This window comes from Crocuta crocuta, unplaced genomic scaffold (genome assembly GCF_008692635.1).
Source record: "Crocuta crocuta isolate KB4526 unplaced genomic scaffold, BGI_CrCroc_1.0 scaffold140, whole genome shotgun sequence".
NCBI classification, from domain to species: Eukaryota; Metazoa; Chordata; class Mammalia; order Carnivora; family Hyaenidae; genus Crocuta; species Crocuta crocuta.
Window position 1 is genome coordinate 2,284,936 of NW_027527775.1, and position 20,559 is coordinate 2,305,494.

The window sequence follows — 20,559 nt, forward strand, 5'->3', positions numbered from 1 at the left end:
GGTCTCCTGCAATCAAATAATCAATCACTCAATGAATTGATCTGTCTCTCTAGCCCTTGCTGACAGCTACCTTCTCTCCTTCCCATCAGCCCCCATTTACTCACACTTGACCACAAGGTGTCCGTAGGTGCTCTGTATCTATATATGGTATGTATGTCATTTATTCCACTAGTTGAAAAGCTGCTGTGGTCTGGGCCACTTCTGTTTTTGCATATGCCCTCCTGACATAGTGGGCTGTCTTTATATACAAATTAGGCTACCAGTAGTTGTGTCCGACATCCACTTTGCTCAGCTGAATACCTATTAGTCTCAAGCTATGACAGATTTGCCCTGGTCCCCCCTCCTGCTTGTATACATATGGTTGTGGTCCCCTGCCTCTTCCCCCAGGATGGCCACCAGCTGATAGCGTATCTCGTACAATTTCATGAGCCACCTATGCAAATAAACGTTGGAAAGCATATCCTCCCATCGATTTTGGTTGGTACATAGGATCCCACACCTTGCTTTGTCCCAGCTACTGTGTCAAGTTCATAAAGCAAAGCAAGGTTCTAATGGGCAAGTATGAGCTTGTACCCTATGAGCTCCCCTCTGAGGCAAGTGAGGCCTTGATGGAACCTGGCTACTAAGAGGTGGGGTGGGGTTGGGATTAAGGCATTATGCAGTAGGATCTAAAAGGCAGAATCCAGGGCGAAGTCAAGGTCAAGCTCAAAAGACAATCTTGAACAAAGGGTGTCTGCACAGTACAACACCAAGCAAGGAGAGGTGACTAGAATCCTGAGGTTCCACAGCAGAATGAATGGTTTGGGAATGTGAGATGATGAGAGGTGACAGCCAAGGTTCTGGGCGGATCCCCTAGGGCAGTGAATTCACCCCTGCCCACCTGCAGCCGGCCCCCATGGTAGGGGATATTGTTGGGAAGGGAAGCAGAGCCCAGAACCTGGAGGCAAAGCTCTGAAATCTCAGTGTAGCTGGTTTTTATAAGGTGCCATTCTATACAGTTATACACAAGCCAACATAAAAATTCCCATTTTATAGCTTATCCCTTAGTCCTCTTTTCTTGCTTCCTCTTCTGACATACCTTTCAACATGGTTTTGTTTACATTTTGCATATTTAAACACTTGTCGGAAGATGATCAGGCTATGTTAACATTTTCATTTTTGCCCATTAAATGCCATCTCTCACACATATATACATCTTTTATTATGGTGGGTATATATATGTTTTTTAAAGCAGAGTTTTATTTGTAAAATACAGGCAATCACTTAATGTTATTCTCATTTTGCAACAGTCTCCAAAATTATCGAGAATAGTGCTGTGATATTCCTATGGTGCCTTTGGGTTGGGGGTTGATATATTCATTTGACTTTATTGTCATCTTACTAAATTTTAACGTTGTGAAATACATCTGGGATCACAGAACCCCACTTTCAGAGTGCTCAAGAAATTAAATGTTTTGGTTAACAAAACATTCTTTTTAAATCAGAGCAAGAAACATCCCCCTGCTTTGTTTATAAATTGGCCTACAAGCCTAGTTTACTTTCACTTTTACACAAAACTGTGTAATGTACTCCACCCCATTTCCCTGCCTGGTAGATGAGGGGTAACTGGATATTCACGTATTCAGGACCCCGAGTCTGAATATCAGTAAGCACTCCACAGCACCATGGACATCTAAACTTGGTACAAGACTAAGATCTATGCCTACAACAATTTTTTAAAAAACGCTTGTGAAAAAACTGGCTGTTTTCCTGTGATTTACTTCTTTGGATACAGTCTTCTGCACAAAAATAGCTCATCTTTACTGATGCAAGCTTTGCCTGCATGACCTCATTGTATCCCGATGGCCCCACAGCGCGGCTGCTTCTGTGATTGCCCTCCCCCACCCATGTCCGGAACGGAACAGAGCTGTGTTTTTCTGCAGCCTGAACATTGTCAGGACATCTCGCACACCCGGGGAAGTCTTGTATCCTGCCCCCCCACCCCCACCATCCCTGGGAGAATGTTGGAAAGCCTGTTACTGGTACCACTGAGTCTGGGAAGAGAGAGCTCTACCTTTAGGGCTGGATAAGCTATTTACTCTTCATTCAGCTGTTTTCTGGGGGTGGAAACCCACTTGAAGGCAAGTACCAGAGTTTGGTCGTTCCCACTGCACGTGGGACACAAACAGCACACCCAGGTAAGTCCATAAGCCAGAGGAGGGGCCAGAATTTTCATGAAACTTCATCCTTTGTTCTGCTCCGAAAATAAGGCAAAATGAGCTTTGAAGGAAATCGAGCTTGAATTAAAAAGAAACCCGCACAGCCATATGAAGGCCCTTACTGTATCTGAACTGTATACTTAAAAATGGTTAAGATAGTCAATTTTGCACTACATTTATATGACCGATATGAAATAAACTGAAGAGGGGGGAAGACATCTTGATCAGTACAACGTCACAATATTATTCACAGTATTTACCAAAATCTGTGCCGATTCTTTCTCAACAGTGGGATTCTTCTGTTTATAAACACTTCTTAACACCTTTCTCTTCTTCTTTTAAAATGTCCTCCAGACCACACTTCTTCGTGACGCTGTAAAGGATTAGGTGGGCTTGGGGCCAGCTGTCTGCTTCATGGAGCCACCCTCCCTTGGCGTCTGTGGGTGGAGTGAGCCCAGTGAGAACCCAGCTGCCCCCCCTTCTCTCTGGAAGCTATTTATTGTTTTCAGAGGAACCAGCCACCAAAGAGATCTCCTGCGCCCCACCCACTCCTCGAACTTAAAGTTCTTGACTGGAAAATGCTAACATCTGACCAGACACACAGAAACAACCCAAAAGACAATGCCTGGGCCCTGATTATGTAGGGAGGAGGTCAGGGTTTCTTTATGATCAGATCAGCCCAGCTTGTTTTCACAGCTGTGATGAGGCTAACAAGCCGGCCTTAATCTACAACATCTGCCTGTTCTTACCCAACAGTGATTTATAATTTAAGCCATCATCAGGGCCCCCGATCCTAAGTTTCTTATTTTCTTCCCGAGCTCAGCACTGTGCCAAGATTTGCCTGCTCTAAACTCTCAAAGTGTATTCTGAGGAGCCTGGGGAATAAAATGTTTCCAGAGAAGATGGAAGTGGATTATTTGATTGCCCAGTAGAGGTTGATCAGTTGGTCCAGAATAGTCTTATATTAACATTTTTTATATTATCAGTAGAAGAAAAGCAATTTTTTTTTAATTTGCAAAGAAACATTAGGTCTAAGAATGTCTGGAGACCTCAGTTTGCGGAGAATGGGTGTGAGGTGCACGAAGGAAGACTGGGTACACCTGGGAAGTGACATTGTCTTTCTCAGAAAGACAGTGAAGAGTAATAACCCTCACACTGTGCTGCTTCTAACCCTCTGTACTTGATTAATGAAGGCATTAGGTCAACAACTCATAATGCCCTTACATTTCACTCTATATGCCTCGGCATAGCTGACAAGGCCCTCTGTGGGCCAACTCCTGATTACCTTCCATTATCATCTCTCCTTGGTCACCTCCTTTCTCCTCCCCTGCCTTGAGCCACCCCATCTTCCCAACACCCTCAATGCTCCAGGTGCTCTACTCTCAGCTCTAGGCAGCTCCCTATGCTGTTCTCTCCTGGAATTTTCTTACGTTCTTTCCCGTCCCCTTCTGTACCTGGTCAACTCTCAGGCTTCAGGTGTTCACTTAAGTTTTCCCTCCTCTGACCCTGTGCTTATGCTTACAAGGCACTCACGCAGCGATGTATTAAAACTGCTCATTTAATAGTGTCTTTCCCTAGGATCAAAAGCTCTACAGGTGCAGGCATTGTGTCCATCTTGTTCACCATCATATCTCCAGCATCTACCTAACAAAGGACCATAAATATAATAATAATAATAAATTTATCATTTTATTAATCTATTAATTTATTATCTCAGCATCTATTAATTATTTATTATTATTATTGATGGAAAAGAACAAACAAAATTAAGGGAGGGTTGCCCTGAAAGATAGACAAACAGTGGGAAAGCAGGAGGGGTGGTGGGCTGAGGAATCACAAAACAGAACATTCCATGGCACCTGGGTGACTCAGCAGGTTAACTGTCAGACTTCAGCTCAGGTCATGGTCTCGTGGTTTGTTAGTTTGAGCCCTGCGACGGGCTCTGTGCTGACAAGCTCAGAGCCTGGAGCTTGCTTCAGTTTCTGTATCTCCTTCTCTGCCTCTCCCTCACTTGCTCTCTCTCTCTCTCTCTCTCTTAAAAATAAACTTTTTTTTAAAAAGGAAATAGAACATTCAATAAATAATAGCAAATACAGTCAGAAAACTATCCTTGCTGTTTCTGATCTCAAAAGAGAGTAGAGATCTATGTGATCTGGGATGGACTATATCTGAATTTAAAATCAGAATCAATTTCAGCACCTAAACATACAGAATCTTCAGCACATTACTATTAGCCTCGGAAGGACCACCTACGCCATGCAAGTGCCCAGTGCTCTGAGAAAATTCAGCAGGACTCAGCACCACCAGTGAATTTATCCTTGAGTGGCATATGACTGCACACATGCCCACCCCTTTCTTGTGTGTTTTGGGAACCTGAATTCTAGACTGCTAAGAACAGAACTTGAAAGTGACCACTGAATAGTCTAAGAGAAGGAAAGAACGATCAGCACAAATGTGCAATGATTTTACCCAACTGATGATCCTCCAGTTTCTTTTACTGGTGAAGGGATTCGAAGCAAAACATGGCTGAAACCTGCCATCTAGTGGGCCTTCTAATGACGTGGGTTCCCCAACGTGAAGGAAGCAAGCATAATGGAAGACTCCAAAGAAGCCCTAGAGTGCATCACCTCGGGTCATCCCTGAGGTGGTCAACGTCCACTTTTCAGGATGAGGGGTCATTCAGAGTCTTCTTTCCAAGCAGCCCAATGTAGTGTTTCCCCTTTCTTATGTCCACAAAGCTAACAGAAGTCAATGTGAAATTTCAATTAGTTTCAATTCAAAGCTCTCGTAGCAAATCAGTGCCCCCTCTGGGAAAGCATATAACTTTTATCCCTGTGTTGAGTCTTCTCTTTAGAAATCAGATTTGTGGGCCGCCTGGGTGGCCCAGTTNAAAAAAAGTCAACAGTAAATCTCTCTTCCCTGAAGCCACTCCCTCCACGAGGATGCGCGTGCTCTTTGGTGTAAGCGTGCCCCATCAGACACATCTCAGGGCACTTGAGCAGAACCACAGCTCTGTGTTGGGGACCGGGAAGCCAGGGTTTAAGGCTCATGCCACCCCTCACATGTGTCACTCTGGACCAGCCATCCACCTTCCGAGAGGCTCAGTTTTTTCATTTGTTAAGAAGAGTCACTGAAGCATAATGACCACTAAGGTTACTAAGGTCCTTTTGTCTCTCAAGTTCCATGAACTTGTTCCTGGAGTTATGGTTCTCATGAGCCCAGAGCCCTGACTTCTGACCCACTCTGTGCTCAGTGCCCAGCACTACTGATGGAGGACTGAGCATACTGGGTGCTGCACTGGGTGCTGATGACTAAACAGACGCCATCTCTGCCCAGCCTTCAGCTAAGTGAGGGACACAAACATAACACGATGACTGAGGTGACTGCTCGGTCGGTGCTGAGGGCTTCGGTGAGCGCGTGTAACTAGGCCGAGCGGAGGGCGGGGGCTGAGGGGACCTGACACGCCTGGGTCTGAAGACTGGACAACAGCTCTTAGAACATGTATGTGACAGGCAACAGGACCCAAACGGGCAAAGACCCAGGCAAGAAGAAGACTGGCACATCTGGGCATCAGAAAGAGTCCATAGAGCCTGGACTGTGAACAAGAGAGTGAAGTGAAATGAAACAGGAAAGAAAGACAGAGGTCACCTTATGCATGGCCTTGTAGGCCACATCAGAAGTTTCAACTTAATCCTAAGAGCAATAGAATTGCTCTGTTGAAGGGTGTAAAGCAGGAAGGTGACGGGACCAGATGTGCTTTTTGGAAAGATCTGTCTGCTGTGTGGAAGACTGAGGTCACGTTCAAGATCGGGTGCAGAAAAGCTAGTTACAGGATTATGATGTAGTCCACGCAAGAGACTAGTGTCATTGCTGCCATGGTGGAAAGAAAGAAGATTCAAGAAATAATGAAATAGCAGCAGCTTCAGGGCATCCAGTAGTAGTTGCTTGGATGTGGAAGGAAAAGTGAAGTGTCCAAGGTAATTCTAGGCCCTCGATCAAGAGCAAGTGGGTAGATTTAGTGCCATTCACTGAACTGAAGGATACGGGAAGATGATCAGGTATGAGCTCGGTTTTAGATGGCCACACTTACAGAAGGGCTCAGGCACTTGAGCAGGCCACTGGAGAGTCAGATCTGGAGCTCAGCAGAAGAAGAATTTAGGTGTGCCATATGACTGAAGGAGGGCATTTGGCAGCATGTAATGAGAAGAGAGGAAGACACAACCAATGTCTGGGGGAGTAGAGGAGCAAAGCAGGTAAAGCAAACTTTGAGGAGGGGCCCATGAGGCAGGGAGAAAACTGGCAGAAAATGGCGCTGTGGAAGCCAAGGGTGTTCCCTTCTGCTGAATAGACCTGTGGGGCAGGTCACATGGGGGTTGACAAGAAAGCTCTGGATTTAGTGCCCTTGACATTGGTGATTAAACGTAGTGGAGTAGTGGGGCAGGAGGCAGGTGGAGTAGATGGCGAGTGAAGAGGAGAGGGCAGTGGAGACAGTGAAGAGAGACGGACTCCTCCAAGGAGCTTGGCTGGGAAGGTGAGAGAGGAAGGTGGCTGGAGGGCACCTGGGAGCCAACGCAGGATTTCTTATTATGGAGAAGGCTCATGGAGAGGATCCCGCTAAGAAGGGGAGGTTGAAGATGCCAAACAGAAAGGCAATAACTGGTGTCTCAAGGCTCCCGAGAAAGCACGCAAGGGTGAGGTCTGGGGCACAGGCACAGGCGGAGTGTGGCCTTAGTCAGGAGGGGGAACCCTTCCTCCACTATCACCGTAAGAGCAGAGAGGGAAGAGATGTGGTAAGATGAAGTCAAGGCAATTCAAGGGCTTCAATTTCTCAATAAATTGAGAATTTCGTTAGCTCAAAGTGAGAGGGATGGAAAAAAATCAGAGGTTAGGAAGAGAGAAAAAGCGAGCTCTCTGAGAAATCTCTCCGGCTTTGCCACGTACAAGCGACATGTCCACAATGTAACAGAACCCGTCCGGCCAGGCGCATGGTTTCCTCCAACAGTGCTCAGTGCCCAAGGGTGTGCAAGAAGTGGGTGAACAGGTTCACTTGGGGTTGGAAATTTCCAAGAAGGAACGGAGGAAAAACAGAGGGTAATAAGATAACTTGGTTTGGATGGATTCAAGAGTTTGGTGGGAACAAGACTCTGGTGTCTAATGAGCACAGAAGGGGACAAAATGGATAAAGAGGGGGAGATGTTCGAGAGAGGGTGGCAGCTGACTAAATGGCTCCATGAGGTGAAGCAACAAAAGGTGGAGATCGTGGGGATGGATCCCAGGTGGCATGGCACCCTCAATAAAAATACATCCATATTTGTCATCACCCTCCACCCCATACATCCAGTGCACATGTTGGCACTAAGTGTATTTATCTTTGAATGTTGAATGAACAAATGCATGGCTAAGAACTGGCTTCTGAAATGCTGAGGCATAGGGGCACATGTACCCCAATGTTCACAGCAGCACTCTCCACAATAGCTAAAACATGGAAAGAGCCTAAGTGTCCATCAACGGACGAATGGATCAAGAAGGTGTGGTTTANAATGCTGAGAAAAAACTGAGGCAGGATGGATGGGGGGGGGAGGGGGGATGGGCATGGAGGAGGGCACTTGTGGGGATGGGCACTGAGTGTTATTTGGAAACTAATTTGACAATAAACTATTTGTAAAAAAAAAAAAAGACCCTTAAAAAAAAAAAGAACTGGCTTCTGATACAATCACTAAACTCCTAGGGAAACCAAAAACTGTTTCCTGAGTTTTGGTGTCTGTCAGGTGCTATTCGAGGGGCTAGGAATCTGCTGATGAATAAACAAACATGCTATTCACCAGCAAGGGGCTTAGATTTTCATGGGGGAAGAGGGACAAAGACCCCAGATTACAAAGATGGATTATTTACATGAAAAAGGAAAGATGTATACAGTCTTTTGTGGATCTTCTGTATTAAAAGTCATGTTGGCTGTGCACAGTTCCCTGATTTATTTGAGTCATGGTCACAATTAACAGTCCCCAAAGATCACTTGATTGTTGTGCTTGAGAAATATACATTGCCTAGTAATGATTAGTTGCAATTTATTGAACATTTACTACAGGCCAGGTAGCACTTACAATAGATAAGTATAATCTCTATAACCCAGATGAGGAAAGTGGGTTCTAGGCAAATTACTGAGCAAAGATCACTTTGCTGGTTTGGGGTGCCTGGGTGGCTCAGTCAGTTAAGCTTCGGAATCTCGACCTCATAGTTCATGAGATCACTTCCTAGTTGGGCTCCGTGCTGACAGCACAGAGCCTGCTTGGGATTTATTCTCATTCTTTCATTCTCACTCTCTCCCTCTCTTTCTCAAAATAAATAAATAAACTTTTAAAAAAAGGATTACTTTTCGGGTTAGTAGTAAAGGCAGGATTGCAATCTAGCTGTGGCTCAGCCTGACTTCTCTGTTCCGTAACCCATTCCCTCTTCTGGTCAGGAGATTACATTTGGACAAATGTGGTGGCACTGTGTTCTTCATTCCAGAAAGCTACCAAAATTCCTTAAAATGACCAGGCTTTGTTGGAAGCACATCTGGGGGAGCTTCCAAACCCAAAGCTGTCAGAATACTGGAAAGAACTCATTCCACAGGAAAAGAAAACATAGGATGAATACCTCCCCTCTATCCAAAGGTACCACGTCCCGGGAAAGATGTCAAGAGTCAATTTGTTGAATCTCTAGTGTCCAATAAATGATTTTGTTATTGTTGTTTGATACAGAGTTATGACTAGATGTTTTTCACATTTTTCACATTTTTTTGTAAAGTCCTTGGGGGCCTACATCTGTCTTTACTTTCTTATAAAGCCCCAACTGTGCTTTGAATGAATACAAGTTAATGTTAGCTGTTTCTATTCAATTCAGATACATGTTCACTTTACTTGGAGTCCTCAAGATATTTTCAAACCTACTGTGGCTAAAACAACTTCGAAACTACTTCTAGAAAATACTAAATTTTCATGGGTCAGATCATCTAGGTTTAAACTATTTGGTGTGAGTCCAAGATTAACTGTTCAGAATAATTTTAAATAGCTCAATTCTGGTTTTAAACGTGTATTACATTTTTATTTAATTTTCCTTTGGAAAATTAAGTCATTAAAAAGGTGTATGGTAGTAAATCTGTCCAGATGTGTTCCAAGCAGGGGATGCACACACACAATTTAAACATGGAGATGAAAACAGGAAAAACTGATTGTTTCACCCCTGGCTCTTCATCCAACCCAGCAGCCCTCAGGTTAGATTCTACACTATTACATCCCATGAACCCAGAAGAGTATCTTCAGAACAAAATGTGGAAAAGTCTTAAGTTAGACAGCTGGAGAAATATTACTTGCATATATTTTATTTATTCTGCAAGGTGTACGTGTATAAGACGGGGGAGAAGATTGGCTAGTCATTCAACAGGTAAATCTAAATGCCAAGGATTCAGTTAAGCCCCATGAAAAGTAGAGATTTTAAAAAAAGGAGTCCTTGATGGGTGTGGGGGGGGAGGGGGGAGATGGGCATGGAGGAGGGCTCTTGTGGGGATGAACACTGGGTGTTATATGGAAACCTTGACAATAAACTATTTGTNGCAAGGCTGAAGTCAGCCAGGTGCAGAGCCCTGGCCCATGAAAGCAATGAGACTAATCTAGAGATTCTGAGTTCAAGGAGGGCTGCGGTCAGACTGAGAAGATGTGGGGTATGAGGAGGGAGGGGGGTGGGGGGAGGCCAGGATGCCCCCCAGGTTAGTGTCTGAGCCTCTGAGTAGGGGAAGATATGCAGGGGTGGAGTTTGTGTGGAAAATGAGCCTGTAGTGAACATGTGGAGTTTTTGATGCCTGAGATGCCCATTTCTCTATCCAAGTCATCCCAAACAAGCCATAGCTTGCCTTTCCCTTTCCTTTTTTTTTTTTTAATGTTTTTTATTTATTTCTGAGAGAAAGAGAGAGACAGCATGAGCAGGGGATGGTCAGAGAGAGAAGGAGACACAGAATCTGAAGCAGGCTCCAGGCTCTGAGCTGTCAGCACAGAGCCAGATGCGGGGCTTGAACCACGAACCGTGAGATCATGACCTGAGCTGAAGTTGGACGTTTAACCGACTGAGCCACCCAGGCGCCCCCTGCTTTTCCCCTTCCTAAATCATACGAAGAAAAGGCTGGAAAGAATCTTAGAAATCATGCAATCCCATCCCCTTTATTCTACGCATGAAGAAATGGAGGTGCAGGGGTTTTGGGGGACCCTACCCCAAATATGCGCTGGATCCTCAGCCCCTGAGGCCCCAGGCTCCTCCCAGAACCCACTGAAGGTGCTCCATGTTATTGCTTTTTACCACTTTTCCTAAGCATCATCTTAACCACTTTTCCTGCACAAGAAACTCAGGCTCCTGAAGGTCCTCATTTAAACATGAGAAATCTTTGGGCCTCTCGCGGGCGGAAGCTCTGAATATAAAACTCCTATGCTCAGGAAAGGAAAAACAAACCAGAAGCAGTTGAAAAGTTCAAAACCAGTTTAAGTTGGCCTCGCCTCAAGTTGCTCACAGGCATCTCCAATTAGGGCATTGCAGTTTTCTTTCGGATTCCATAAAAATGACAGAAAGCAGTGATCAGTCTCGTTATTTTTATGATATGAATTCTTAAACATCTCTGTGCATCAGTTTCAATTATGTCACATGGCTTCCTCTAAAGTTTCACTGTCTTAACTCATGTGGATAGGATGTGGAGTAATTTTAAGATTTTTTAATGTTTATTCTGAGAGAGAGAAAGAATGGAGAGAGAGAGGAGAATCCCAAGCAGGCTCCAAGCTGCCAGTGCAGAGTGTGACATGGGGCTCGATCTCATGAACCGTGAGATCATGACCTGGGCCGAAAAGAAGAGTCACGCGCTTAACTGACTGAGCCACCCAGGCACCTTGAATTTGCAATGATTTTTTAAAATCTAGACAAAAGAAACAACATCTACAGTGCTTGCTCCTTGAGCTTTCATTTTTTATAAGCTATTAGGGTGAAAACGTAGATGTCAGAAACAAGACAGTATTAAACAAGGGAAGGACCTTTGACCCAACGCAAGTAAAAAAATAACAATAAATGCTCACCTGAGACGGGAGTCCTTAAAGGTGTCGAGATAGGCAGGGTAACTCCATCCAATTTTGTTCCCTTTACATCGAAGCTCAAGAGTTTGTCCTGCTGTCAGACTCAGCGTGGCAGCAGGTTTCTGGAAGCGACCTTTATCCAGCATTTGGATCATTATTGACTGCGTCTTTGGTGTGGCATCAGCTGCGTCCCTGTCCTTTATTTTAGGAATTTTGGGTTTCACCTTCTTGTTGGTAGGCTTGATTCTGTTCTCTCCCGGCTCCTTTGGACGCTTGTTCTTTGGAGGCTGTTGGCCAGTAACTAGTACAAACGGGAGGAGAGAACAATGCTCTGAAACCAGAAGATTCAATACAGAAAGCAAGTAATTTGGGGGCACCATTCTCCTACATCAAAATGATTTTCAGGAATAGTCATTTTCTCGGTTCACTCTTCAGTTGTAAGATAATGAGTAACTGAATGGGAATGTATGTTAGCTTCAGAGATTTTATTCAAGGGGCACCTGGGTGACTCAGTCTGTTAAGCGTCTGACTTCGGCTCTGGTCATGATCTTGTGGGTCCACAAGTTCAAGCCTCGCATCGGGCTCTGTGCTGACAGCTCAGAGCCTGGAGCCTGCTTCAGACTCTGTGTCTCCCTCTCTTTCTGTCCCTCCCTGTTCACACTCTCTCTCTCTCTCAAAAACAAACATTAAAAAAAAATCAAATATTTTATTCAAATTCAGCAAAATATTGCCCATATGAACTAAAATTCACACTTACCAAACAAAATGACCATTCCCTATAGTTCATACTGTGTCACAGTCTCTAACAGGCCACAGAGAGGGGCACCTGGGTGGCTCAGTCGGTTAATTGACTTCAGCTCAGGTCGTGATCTCACAGTTCATGGGTTTGAGCCCCGTGTTGGGCTCTGTGCTGACAGCTCAGAGCCTGGAGCCTGCTTTGGATTCTGTGTCTCCCTCTCTCTCTGACCCTCCCCCTCTCACACTCCGTATCTCTCTCTCTCTCAAACAATAAAAAAAATTCTAATTAAGGGGCCACAGAGAATGGCAGCATCAGAGTCACTTCAAGGGCTGTTCCCTGCTCTTGGGGTCTCAGGGCGACCATTGTTCATTCTGAATTTACTGTTTATTTTTTTAAAGTTTATTTATTTTGAGAGAGAGAGTGAGAGCAAGGGAGGGGCAGAGAAAGAGGTGAGGGAGAGAGAGAGAGAGGAGAGAGGAAGAGAGGGAAAAAGAACCCCAAGCAGGCTCTACACTTTCAGCATAGAACCTGATACAGGGCTTGAACTCAGGAACTGTGAGATCATGACCTGAGCTGTAATCAAGAGTTGGACGCTTAACTGACTGAGCCACCCAGGCACCCCTGAATTTACTGTTCAAATGCAGGAATATGTATGTAGTCTTCAGGGAGTGGAGACACACTGAGTGGAAGCACACTCTGCAGATTTCAAACCACTACGAACTTTCTCTCAGATGAGCGTGCACAGTGCAGTCTGTGTAGACGACGTCCATACAGGGTGCAAAGTTGAGGGAGAAATAAGCACCACTCGTTTTAAGCTTCCATATAAGCTCTTAAAAGCTCAACAGTAACTGGAGCAATGGTTTAGAACTTGGGCAACAAAATATTTGGGGGGAGGATTATTTTGTCACCAACATTGTTGATAATTGCACGTAAAAGGTGACCTGTGAGTCCATTTTAGGCCAGTTTTTCCTTTCTCTACAGACAACTCACCCCTGACTGCCTGCCCCCAGGGAAGACGGTTCCCACTTGCCTGTTGTTGACATGCCTCCGGGCCCCAGAAAGCTCACCTGTCCCACACGCCTGCCCAGCTATGCGCCTGTCCACCCGGCAAGGACGAGGGGACAGTGCGGTGTCAGTGTGTCTATCTGCAGGAGCTCAAAGGTGGCCTCAATATATGCCCACAAAATTACAAAACGTCCTGGGTCCTGAGAGGTCATTTAGGTAAAATTCTCAGGTCATACATTTAAAAATTTAAGAAGGCCCTTAAAAGTTAAGGAAGTCATATACAGCTGTTTAGTGACAGAATGTGAGTAGAATTCAGGTCTTCTGACTCATTCCAAGGGCCTATTCCACTATATTGACATAAATATCCTGTATGTATTTTGAATAAATAACTCCACAAATCTTGGCCGGGTGAGGGAACTGCAGAGCATTTGTATAAAATGAGCAAAGTGATTGATCGGGAGAAAACCTTTCTTTTTTTGATAGATGCATTTATTTATCTAATATTATCCTGGTGTACTTAAGACTTGGGGTGGTCAAAAGTACAAAGACACTGAATGTGGGATCAAGAGATGGCAAGGGTGTCGTAAGCTCTTGTCGCAGAGGCCAGGCAGGTGACAAAACAGGGTGAGTCCTGGTGAGGCCGTGCACCTCAGGGCGCCTGCCTCTACTTCAGCAGACCCCTGTCCCTCAGGGAGCACATGCCCACAGTTGCTGGGTCTGATGCCTCCAAAGGATGGTAAAAATGCAGACGTTCTGATTTATAAATATCAGAGGCTCCATTTTTAGAAACTTCAGGTTTGAATCTCTGAGGTCAGAAGCCAGGCAGTAATTTACCCTGGAGGGGTGGGGTTGACCAGGAGGGGACATGAAGGGGGATTTCCAGGAACATTCTCTCTTGATCTGGGCTGGTTACACGCTTGTGTGCAGCGTGTGAGCATTCATGGAGCCACACTCTTACGTACTAAACATTCAACTGATTTGGACCGACTGTGTAATGGTAAACTTGGCCTCCTTTGCATGTTGCCCTTTGCCCTTTGAAACAGGAGCCATTCAGACTCCACTTTTAGTTCAGCTGAGCCCAGACTCTGGAACCAATCCCGCTCTGAACCCAGTACCAGTCAACATCAAGTGCTGCCTTCTTCGGGCTTGTATGCGTTACCCGCCGTGGCCCTGCTCTTTTCCGTGGTGTCAGGTCCAGCTGAGACCCTTCTTTCTTTCCTGAGGCCTCAGTCTTGTCATCTCCCATCCTTCCTCTACCCTGGCTGCTCTACGTCAGGGGCCCTGCTGAGCTCTCTCGGACCTTCCAGGGAGCAGAGTCATGGTCTTGAGCACCTGTCTCCAAGATGAGCCCCCATCACCTGCTGTTGAGTCTGCTTTTTGCCAAAACTTCCCCTGGTCCTGCGTGTTTGGTTTATTTGCCCCTAAAGTTCTAATGGCAGAGGGGGATGGCCAGTGGCATACATGCACACATGTCCCCACCCTTCCAAAAGGAGAGGCAGTATAACCATCGAGAACACGTCAGATCAACACGAGTATGCTAATCCAGCAAAACCATTTGTGAACATCAGCCTCAGTTTGGGGATAGAGTAAAAGTCACAGCACTTTACTTAAGGTAGAAAATTATTAAAGTTTACCCTTATGATGTCCATTATCTATGCCTTGCATGTGTTTTGGTCACACTGTGTCTATGGGACTCAGGGACTTCTGGGTTGAAGTCTTATATGATGTGTTTTCTTTGTCATGTAACAGGAATTCAAGCTATCGGGAATGACCACAACTGTCTGCAAATTTTATGGAATTTAGAATAACCAGTGGTAACTCACTTGACTTCTAAGCTCTCAGATCCTGTGGGACTGTGCTACTCAGGAACATTAGATTACCTACTTAAGGATAGTAGGCATCCAAATATGTGGTATTATCCCTGCAAAGTACTTTGACTTGTTCAGCAAATAGACCCACCAACTGATCTAACCGTAGTTGGTCCAACTGCCTGAACATGGAACTGGTCCATAGTTTGATAGCAATGACACTAAGTTATAGGGGCCACTTAGAGCCACACAGACACCCAGACAGATCTGGGATTGAATCACTCCCAAACTCTAATTTCTTAAAGAATATGACTTTTCTGCCTATGTCTAAAAAAGGTCTTAAAAAGTTATATTATAGATAAGTGAAACCTCATTACCACTTCATTTTTTTATATTTACCTCTATTTTTACAAAAAATAGTTTTATTTTTTTAATATACTTTATTGTCAAGTTGCCTAACATACAATGTATACAGGGTGCTCTTGATTTTGGGGGTATAGTCTCATGATTCATCGCTTACATACAATAACCAGTGATTATCCCATCAAGTGCCCTCCTCAATGCCCATCACCCATTTTCCCCTCTCCCTCCCCCATCAACCCTCAGTTTGTTCTCTGTATTTAAGAGTCTCTTATGGTTTACCTCCCTCCCTTTCTATTTGTAACTTTTTTTCCCCCTTCCCTTCCTACATGGTCTTCTGTTAAGTTTCTCAAACTCCACATATGAATAAAAACATATGATATCTGTCTTTCTCTGACTGACTTATTTCTTAGCATAATACCCTCCAGTTCCAACCACATTGCTGCAAATGTCATGATTTCATTCTTTCTCATTGCCAAGTAGTATTCCATTGTATATATGAACCACATCTTCTTGATCCATTCATCAGTTGATGGACATTTAGACTCTTTCCATAATTTGGTTATTGTTGAAAGCGCTGTATAAACTTTGGGGTACATGTGCCCCTATGCATCAGCACTCCTGTATCCTTTGGGTAAATTCCTAGCAGTGCTATTGCTGGTATTGGCACAAAAACCGACACATAGACCAATGGAATAGAATAGAGAAGCCATAATTGGACCCACAAATGTATGGCCAACTAATCTTTGACAAATCAGGCAAGAGTATCCAATGGAAAAAAGACAACTTCTTTAACAGTTGGTGCTGGGAGAACTGGACAGCAACATGCAGAAGAATGAACCTGGACCACTTTCTGACACCACACACAAAAATAAACTCAAAATGAATGAAAGACCTAAATGTGAGACAGGAAACCATCAAAACCCTAGAGAAGAAAGCAGGCAAAATCTCTTTGACCCCAGCCATAGCAATTTCTTGCTCAACACGTCTCCAAAGACAAGGGAATACCATTTCATTTTTGAGACTATTGCATAGTAGTGTATTTTATAGAGAAATAGGTGGTAGAATTCACAAACCATTAAATATCATTATTGACTTCAGTTCCAAGCTGCCACTTGCTAGCAGTGTGACATTGGGAAGTTACCTATCCTCTCTCTGTCTCTGTTTGCTCATCTATAAATTGAAAATTATATGGTATTAATGACTGTCTCCTTGATTGTTGTGGGGATGAGTTAATACATTTAAAATGCTGAGAATAGTGTCTGACCCATAGTAAGTAAGTGCCAGCTACTTGTTGTGTTGTGACTGTCTTGTGATAACATCTCGTGGTGATCTCCATGATAAACTCGTGATGGAAGCAAAGCAAGTATTCTTCTTCCTAATTTACAGGTGAAAAAAACCCAGAGATCACAGTATGCCACACACCTCACCTCAAGTCACTAAGAAGCTAGTGAAAAAAGAGGTATCTTGGATACCAGGTCTAGATTCTTCTCAGTTCATCCTATTGTCTTTTAATTCATTTAAAGATTAGCATATCATAACAGCTTCTTTTCTTACTTTTTCCCCCTACAAATCTCATGCATAGCACCATTGTACAAGTGGTTTCTTTGTGTGATACGCCCCAGGCTTTGGCAAGAAGTTCCAAATCAAACAGAATGTGATGCCAGGGAGAAGAGAAGAAGCTTCCCAGAAAGGCTGGTTATGCTTTTCCAAGGCATACATTAGAATCCCTAAGCGAGGAGACACTGGTCAAAAGCCTGTCTCCAAAATAAATGAGTAAATGTTGCAAAGCAAGAAGTAAGCAGGACAAAGGACTCCAATTCTTCATTACTAACTGAGGCTTGCAATCAAATGTTTAATAAAGGTGACCTGACTATTAACCTCTCTAATTCTATAGAATAGAATTACATTGGAGGAGTTAGGAAAGAAAAGAAAAAACAGAATCACTGATGGCTGCTCAGGTGAGGACTTGATATGAACACAGTCATTAACATAAAAATCTGTAGATGTTTGCCTTTTTCTCCTCATGGACAGGTAAGGGGAAAGGTCTCACTGAAGGTACCATGAGAATAAGCACACTAGAACTTTGCTGAGTAGCTCAAGGGTTCCCCAGCGAGTTATATAAACTGTTGAATACGTCCTTCTCTAATGTTTTGATTCTTCATGAAACACCTCCAAGAATGCATATACTTCCTCAAGAACAAAGTTGAGAAGGTGGGAAAGAAAGGACACTTGGGAGATGAAAATATAAAGCTGAGAGCCTTTTTTCTCCCTACTCTCCCCTTCTCTTTTTGAGAGCCCCACTCCAAAATACACTCCTACCTTTTCTTAAAGTAGCATTTTCTTAAAAAAGCAATTTCTAAGAAGAAATACTTCTATTCCAAGACAAAGATCTTACTTTGTCAGCTCCTGCCCAGCTGTACCAGGTAAGTGGCCTCTGGCAAAGTGGCTCCCACATGACCAGCCCCAACTAGAAGTATGCCACAGCAGTTGTGGTCCAGCCACAGCAGGAAGGCACATGCAGCCCACATGGGGTGATCCTGGAATGTATGGTTCTAGTGACCAAGAAGGATTGCACTTCTGGGCCCTACAGGACACCATTTACATGACACCAGTTCTTTAAGACTGGGAGATGTAGCTAATCTACCTAAAACATAGAAATAAACACAGAAAGTCAGAGCATGAGGAGACAGAGGAATATGTTCCAAACAAAAGAACAAGGCAAACCCTTAGATAGAACTAAACAAAATGGAGATATAAACAATCTATCTGATAAAGGGGTCAAAGTCATGGTCTTAAAGATGCTTGCTGGGCTTGGGGGAAAGAATGGATGAATACAGTGGGCTCTTCAACAAAGAGAAAGAAAATATTAAAAAGAACCAATCAGAGATGAAGAATACAATAACTAAGTAAAAAATACACTAAAGGGGATCAATAGCAGATTTAAAAATGCAGAAAAAAGGATCAGCGACCTGGAAGACAGGGTAATGGAAATCACATACGCACACAAAGGATTTTTTAAAAATGAGAGTAGCTTAATGAACCTCTAGGACAACATTAAGTGTACTAGCATTTTCATTATAGAGGTGCCAGAAGGCAAAGAAAGAAAAGCACAGGACATTTATTTGAAAAATAATGACTGAAAACATTCCTAACATGGAGAAGGAAACAGACATCCAAGTCCAAGAAGCATAGAGAGCCCTAACCAAGATGATCCCAAAGATGTCTACACAAAGACACATTAAAACTAATGTCAAAAATTAAAGATAAAGAGAGAATCTTAAAAGCAGCAAGGGAAAAGCAACCAGTTGTGTATGTAAAAGGGAACACCAAAAGACTATCTACTGCGTTTTGAACAGAAACTTCACAGGCTACAAGGGGGCGGTACAATATATTCCAAGTCCTGGATGAAAAACAACAACAACTATACTATACCCTGCAAGATTATCACTCAAAGTTGAAAAAGCAATATAGAGTTTCTAAGACAAACATGAGTTAAAACAGTTCATCACCACTAAACTGCCCTTACAGAAAATGTTAAAAGGATGTCTTTAAGATGAAAAGCCCATAACTGGAAGAAAATTATGAAAGAAAAGTATCTCACTGGTAAAGGAAATATATAGTAAAGAGAATGGATCAACCACTTATGAAGCTAGTGAAAAGGTTAAAAGACAAAAGTAGTCGGATGGCCTAGGGAGCTCATTTGGTTAAGAACTCTTGATTTTGGTTCAGGTGATGAGGTCACAGTTGTGAGACTAAGCTCCATATTGGGCTCGACCTTGAGTGTGAGGCCTGCTTAAGATTCTCACCTTCCCTCTCTCTCCTCCCCCGCCCCCTGTCTCTCTCTCTCTCAAAAAAAGATGAAAGTTGTAAAGCCAACAATATTTACAATAATTATTTAATGGATGCACGCAAAAAATAATGTAATATGACATCACATACATAAAACATGGAGAAGATAAAAATGTAGCACAGTGTTTTTAGAATGTGTTCAAACGTAAGCAATTATTAACTTAAAAGAGATTGCTATATACATAGGTAACCAGAAACTGAAAACCTGTAATAATTATACTTAGAAGAAAAAGAGAGAGTTCTAAACATAGCACTAAAAAACAGTTATCACAAGAGAAAAGAAGAAGAAAGAAAGAGAACTATAATGTTTATTTACTTATCTTAGAGAGAGAGAGAGAAAGAGAGAGAAAGCAAGTGGGGGAGGGTCAGAGAAAGGGAGAGTGAGAATCCCAAGGAGGCTCTGCACTCTCAGCACAAAGCCCAGCACACGGCTCAAACTCAGGAACCGGGAAATCACGACCCGAGCCGAAACCATGCGTCAGACACTTAACAAAATGAGCCACCCAGGCACCCCAGGAACAGAGAGAACTATAAAAATGACCAGAAATGGGGCACCTGGGTGGCTTAGTCGGTTGAGCGTCTGACTTTCGCTTAGGTCGTGATCTCGCGGTTCGTGGGTTCGGGCCCCGCGTCGGGCTCTGTGCTGACTGCCAGCTCGGAGCCTGGAGCCTATTTCAGTCTGTGACTCCCTCTCTCTCTGACCCTCCCGTGCTCACGCTGTCTCTCTCTCTCTCTCTCCTACAAATAAATAAAAATATTAAAAAAAAAATGACCAGAAAACAATGAACAAAATGGCAGTAAGTACGTATTGGTCAATAACTACTTTAATGTTGATAAATGCTCCAATCAAAACACATAGGGTAAGTGAATATACAAAAAATAAATATGACCCATCTCTATGCTGACTATAAGAGATTCAGTTCAAAGCTAAAGAGACACACAGACTGAAAGTAAGGGATGGAAAAGGATTATCCATGCAAATGGAAAATTTAAAAAAGAAAGAAGGAAAGGAAAGCAAAGAAATGAAAAGAAAAGGAAAGAAAAGCCGAGGTAGCAAAACATATCAGACAAAAGAGATTTTAAAACAAAAATTGTAAAAGGAGACAAAGAAGGGTATTCTATAATGATAAATACATCAATCCAGTGGGAGGATATATAAATTGTAAAGATCCATGCACCCAACATGAAAGCATTAAATACAAAAGCAAATTTTAACAAACCTAGAGTGAGAATTGTGCAGTAATACAATAAGAGTAGGGGACCAACACACCCACTTACTATCAATGGATAGATTACCCACACTGAATATCAAAAGGAAACTGTGACTTTGAGCAATACATTAGATAGATAGACTTAGGGGTGCCTGGGTGGCTCAGTTGGTTGAACGTCCAACTTCGGCTCAGGTCGTGATCTCATGGTTCATGGGTTCAAGCCTCGTGTCGGGTTCTGTTCTGACAGCTCAGAGCCTGGAGCTGCTTCAGATTCTGTGTCTCCCTCTCTCTCTCTGACCC

General features: G+C 43.5%; 1 protein-coding gene across 1 annotated transcript in view; it reads right to left on the reverse strand.

The window, feature by feature from the left end:
• Positions 1–20,559, reverse strand: part of PDGFRL (platelet derived growth factor receptor like) — a 61,293-nt gene that overhangs the window by 31,876 nt on the left and 8,858 nt on the right. Inside the window, exon 2 of the mRNA XM_077773083.1 lies at positions 11,288–11,585. Coding sequence (XP_077629209.1) covers positions 11,288–11,585 — 298 coding nt within the window. The remainder of the gene's footprint in view (positions 1–11,287; positions 11,586–20,559) is intronic.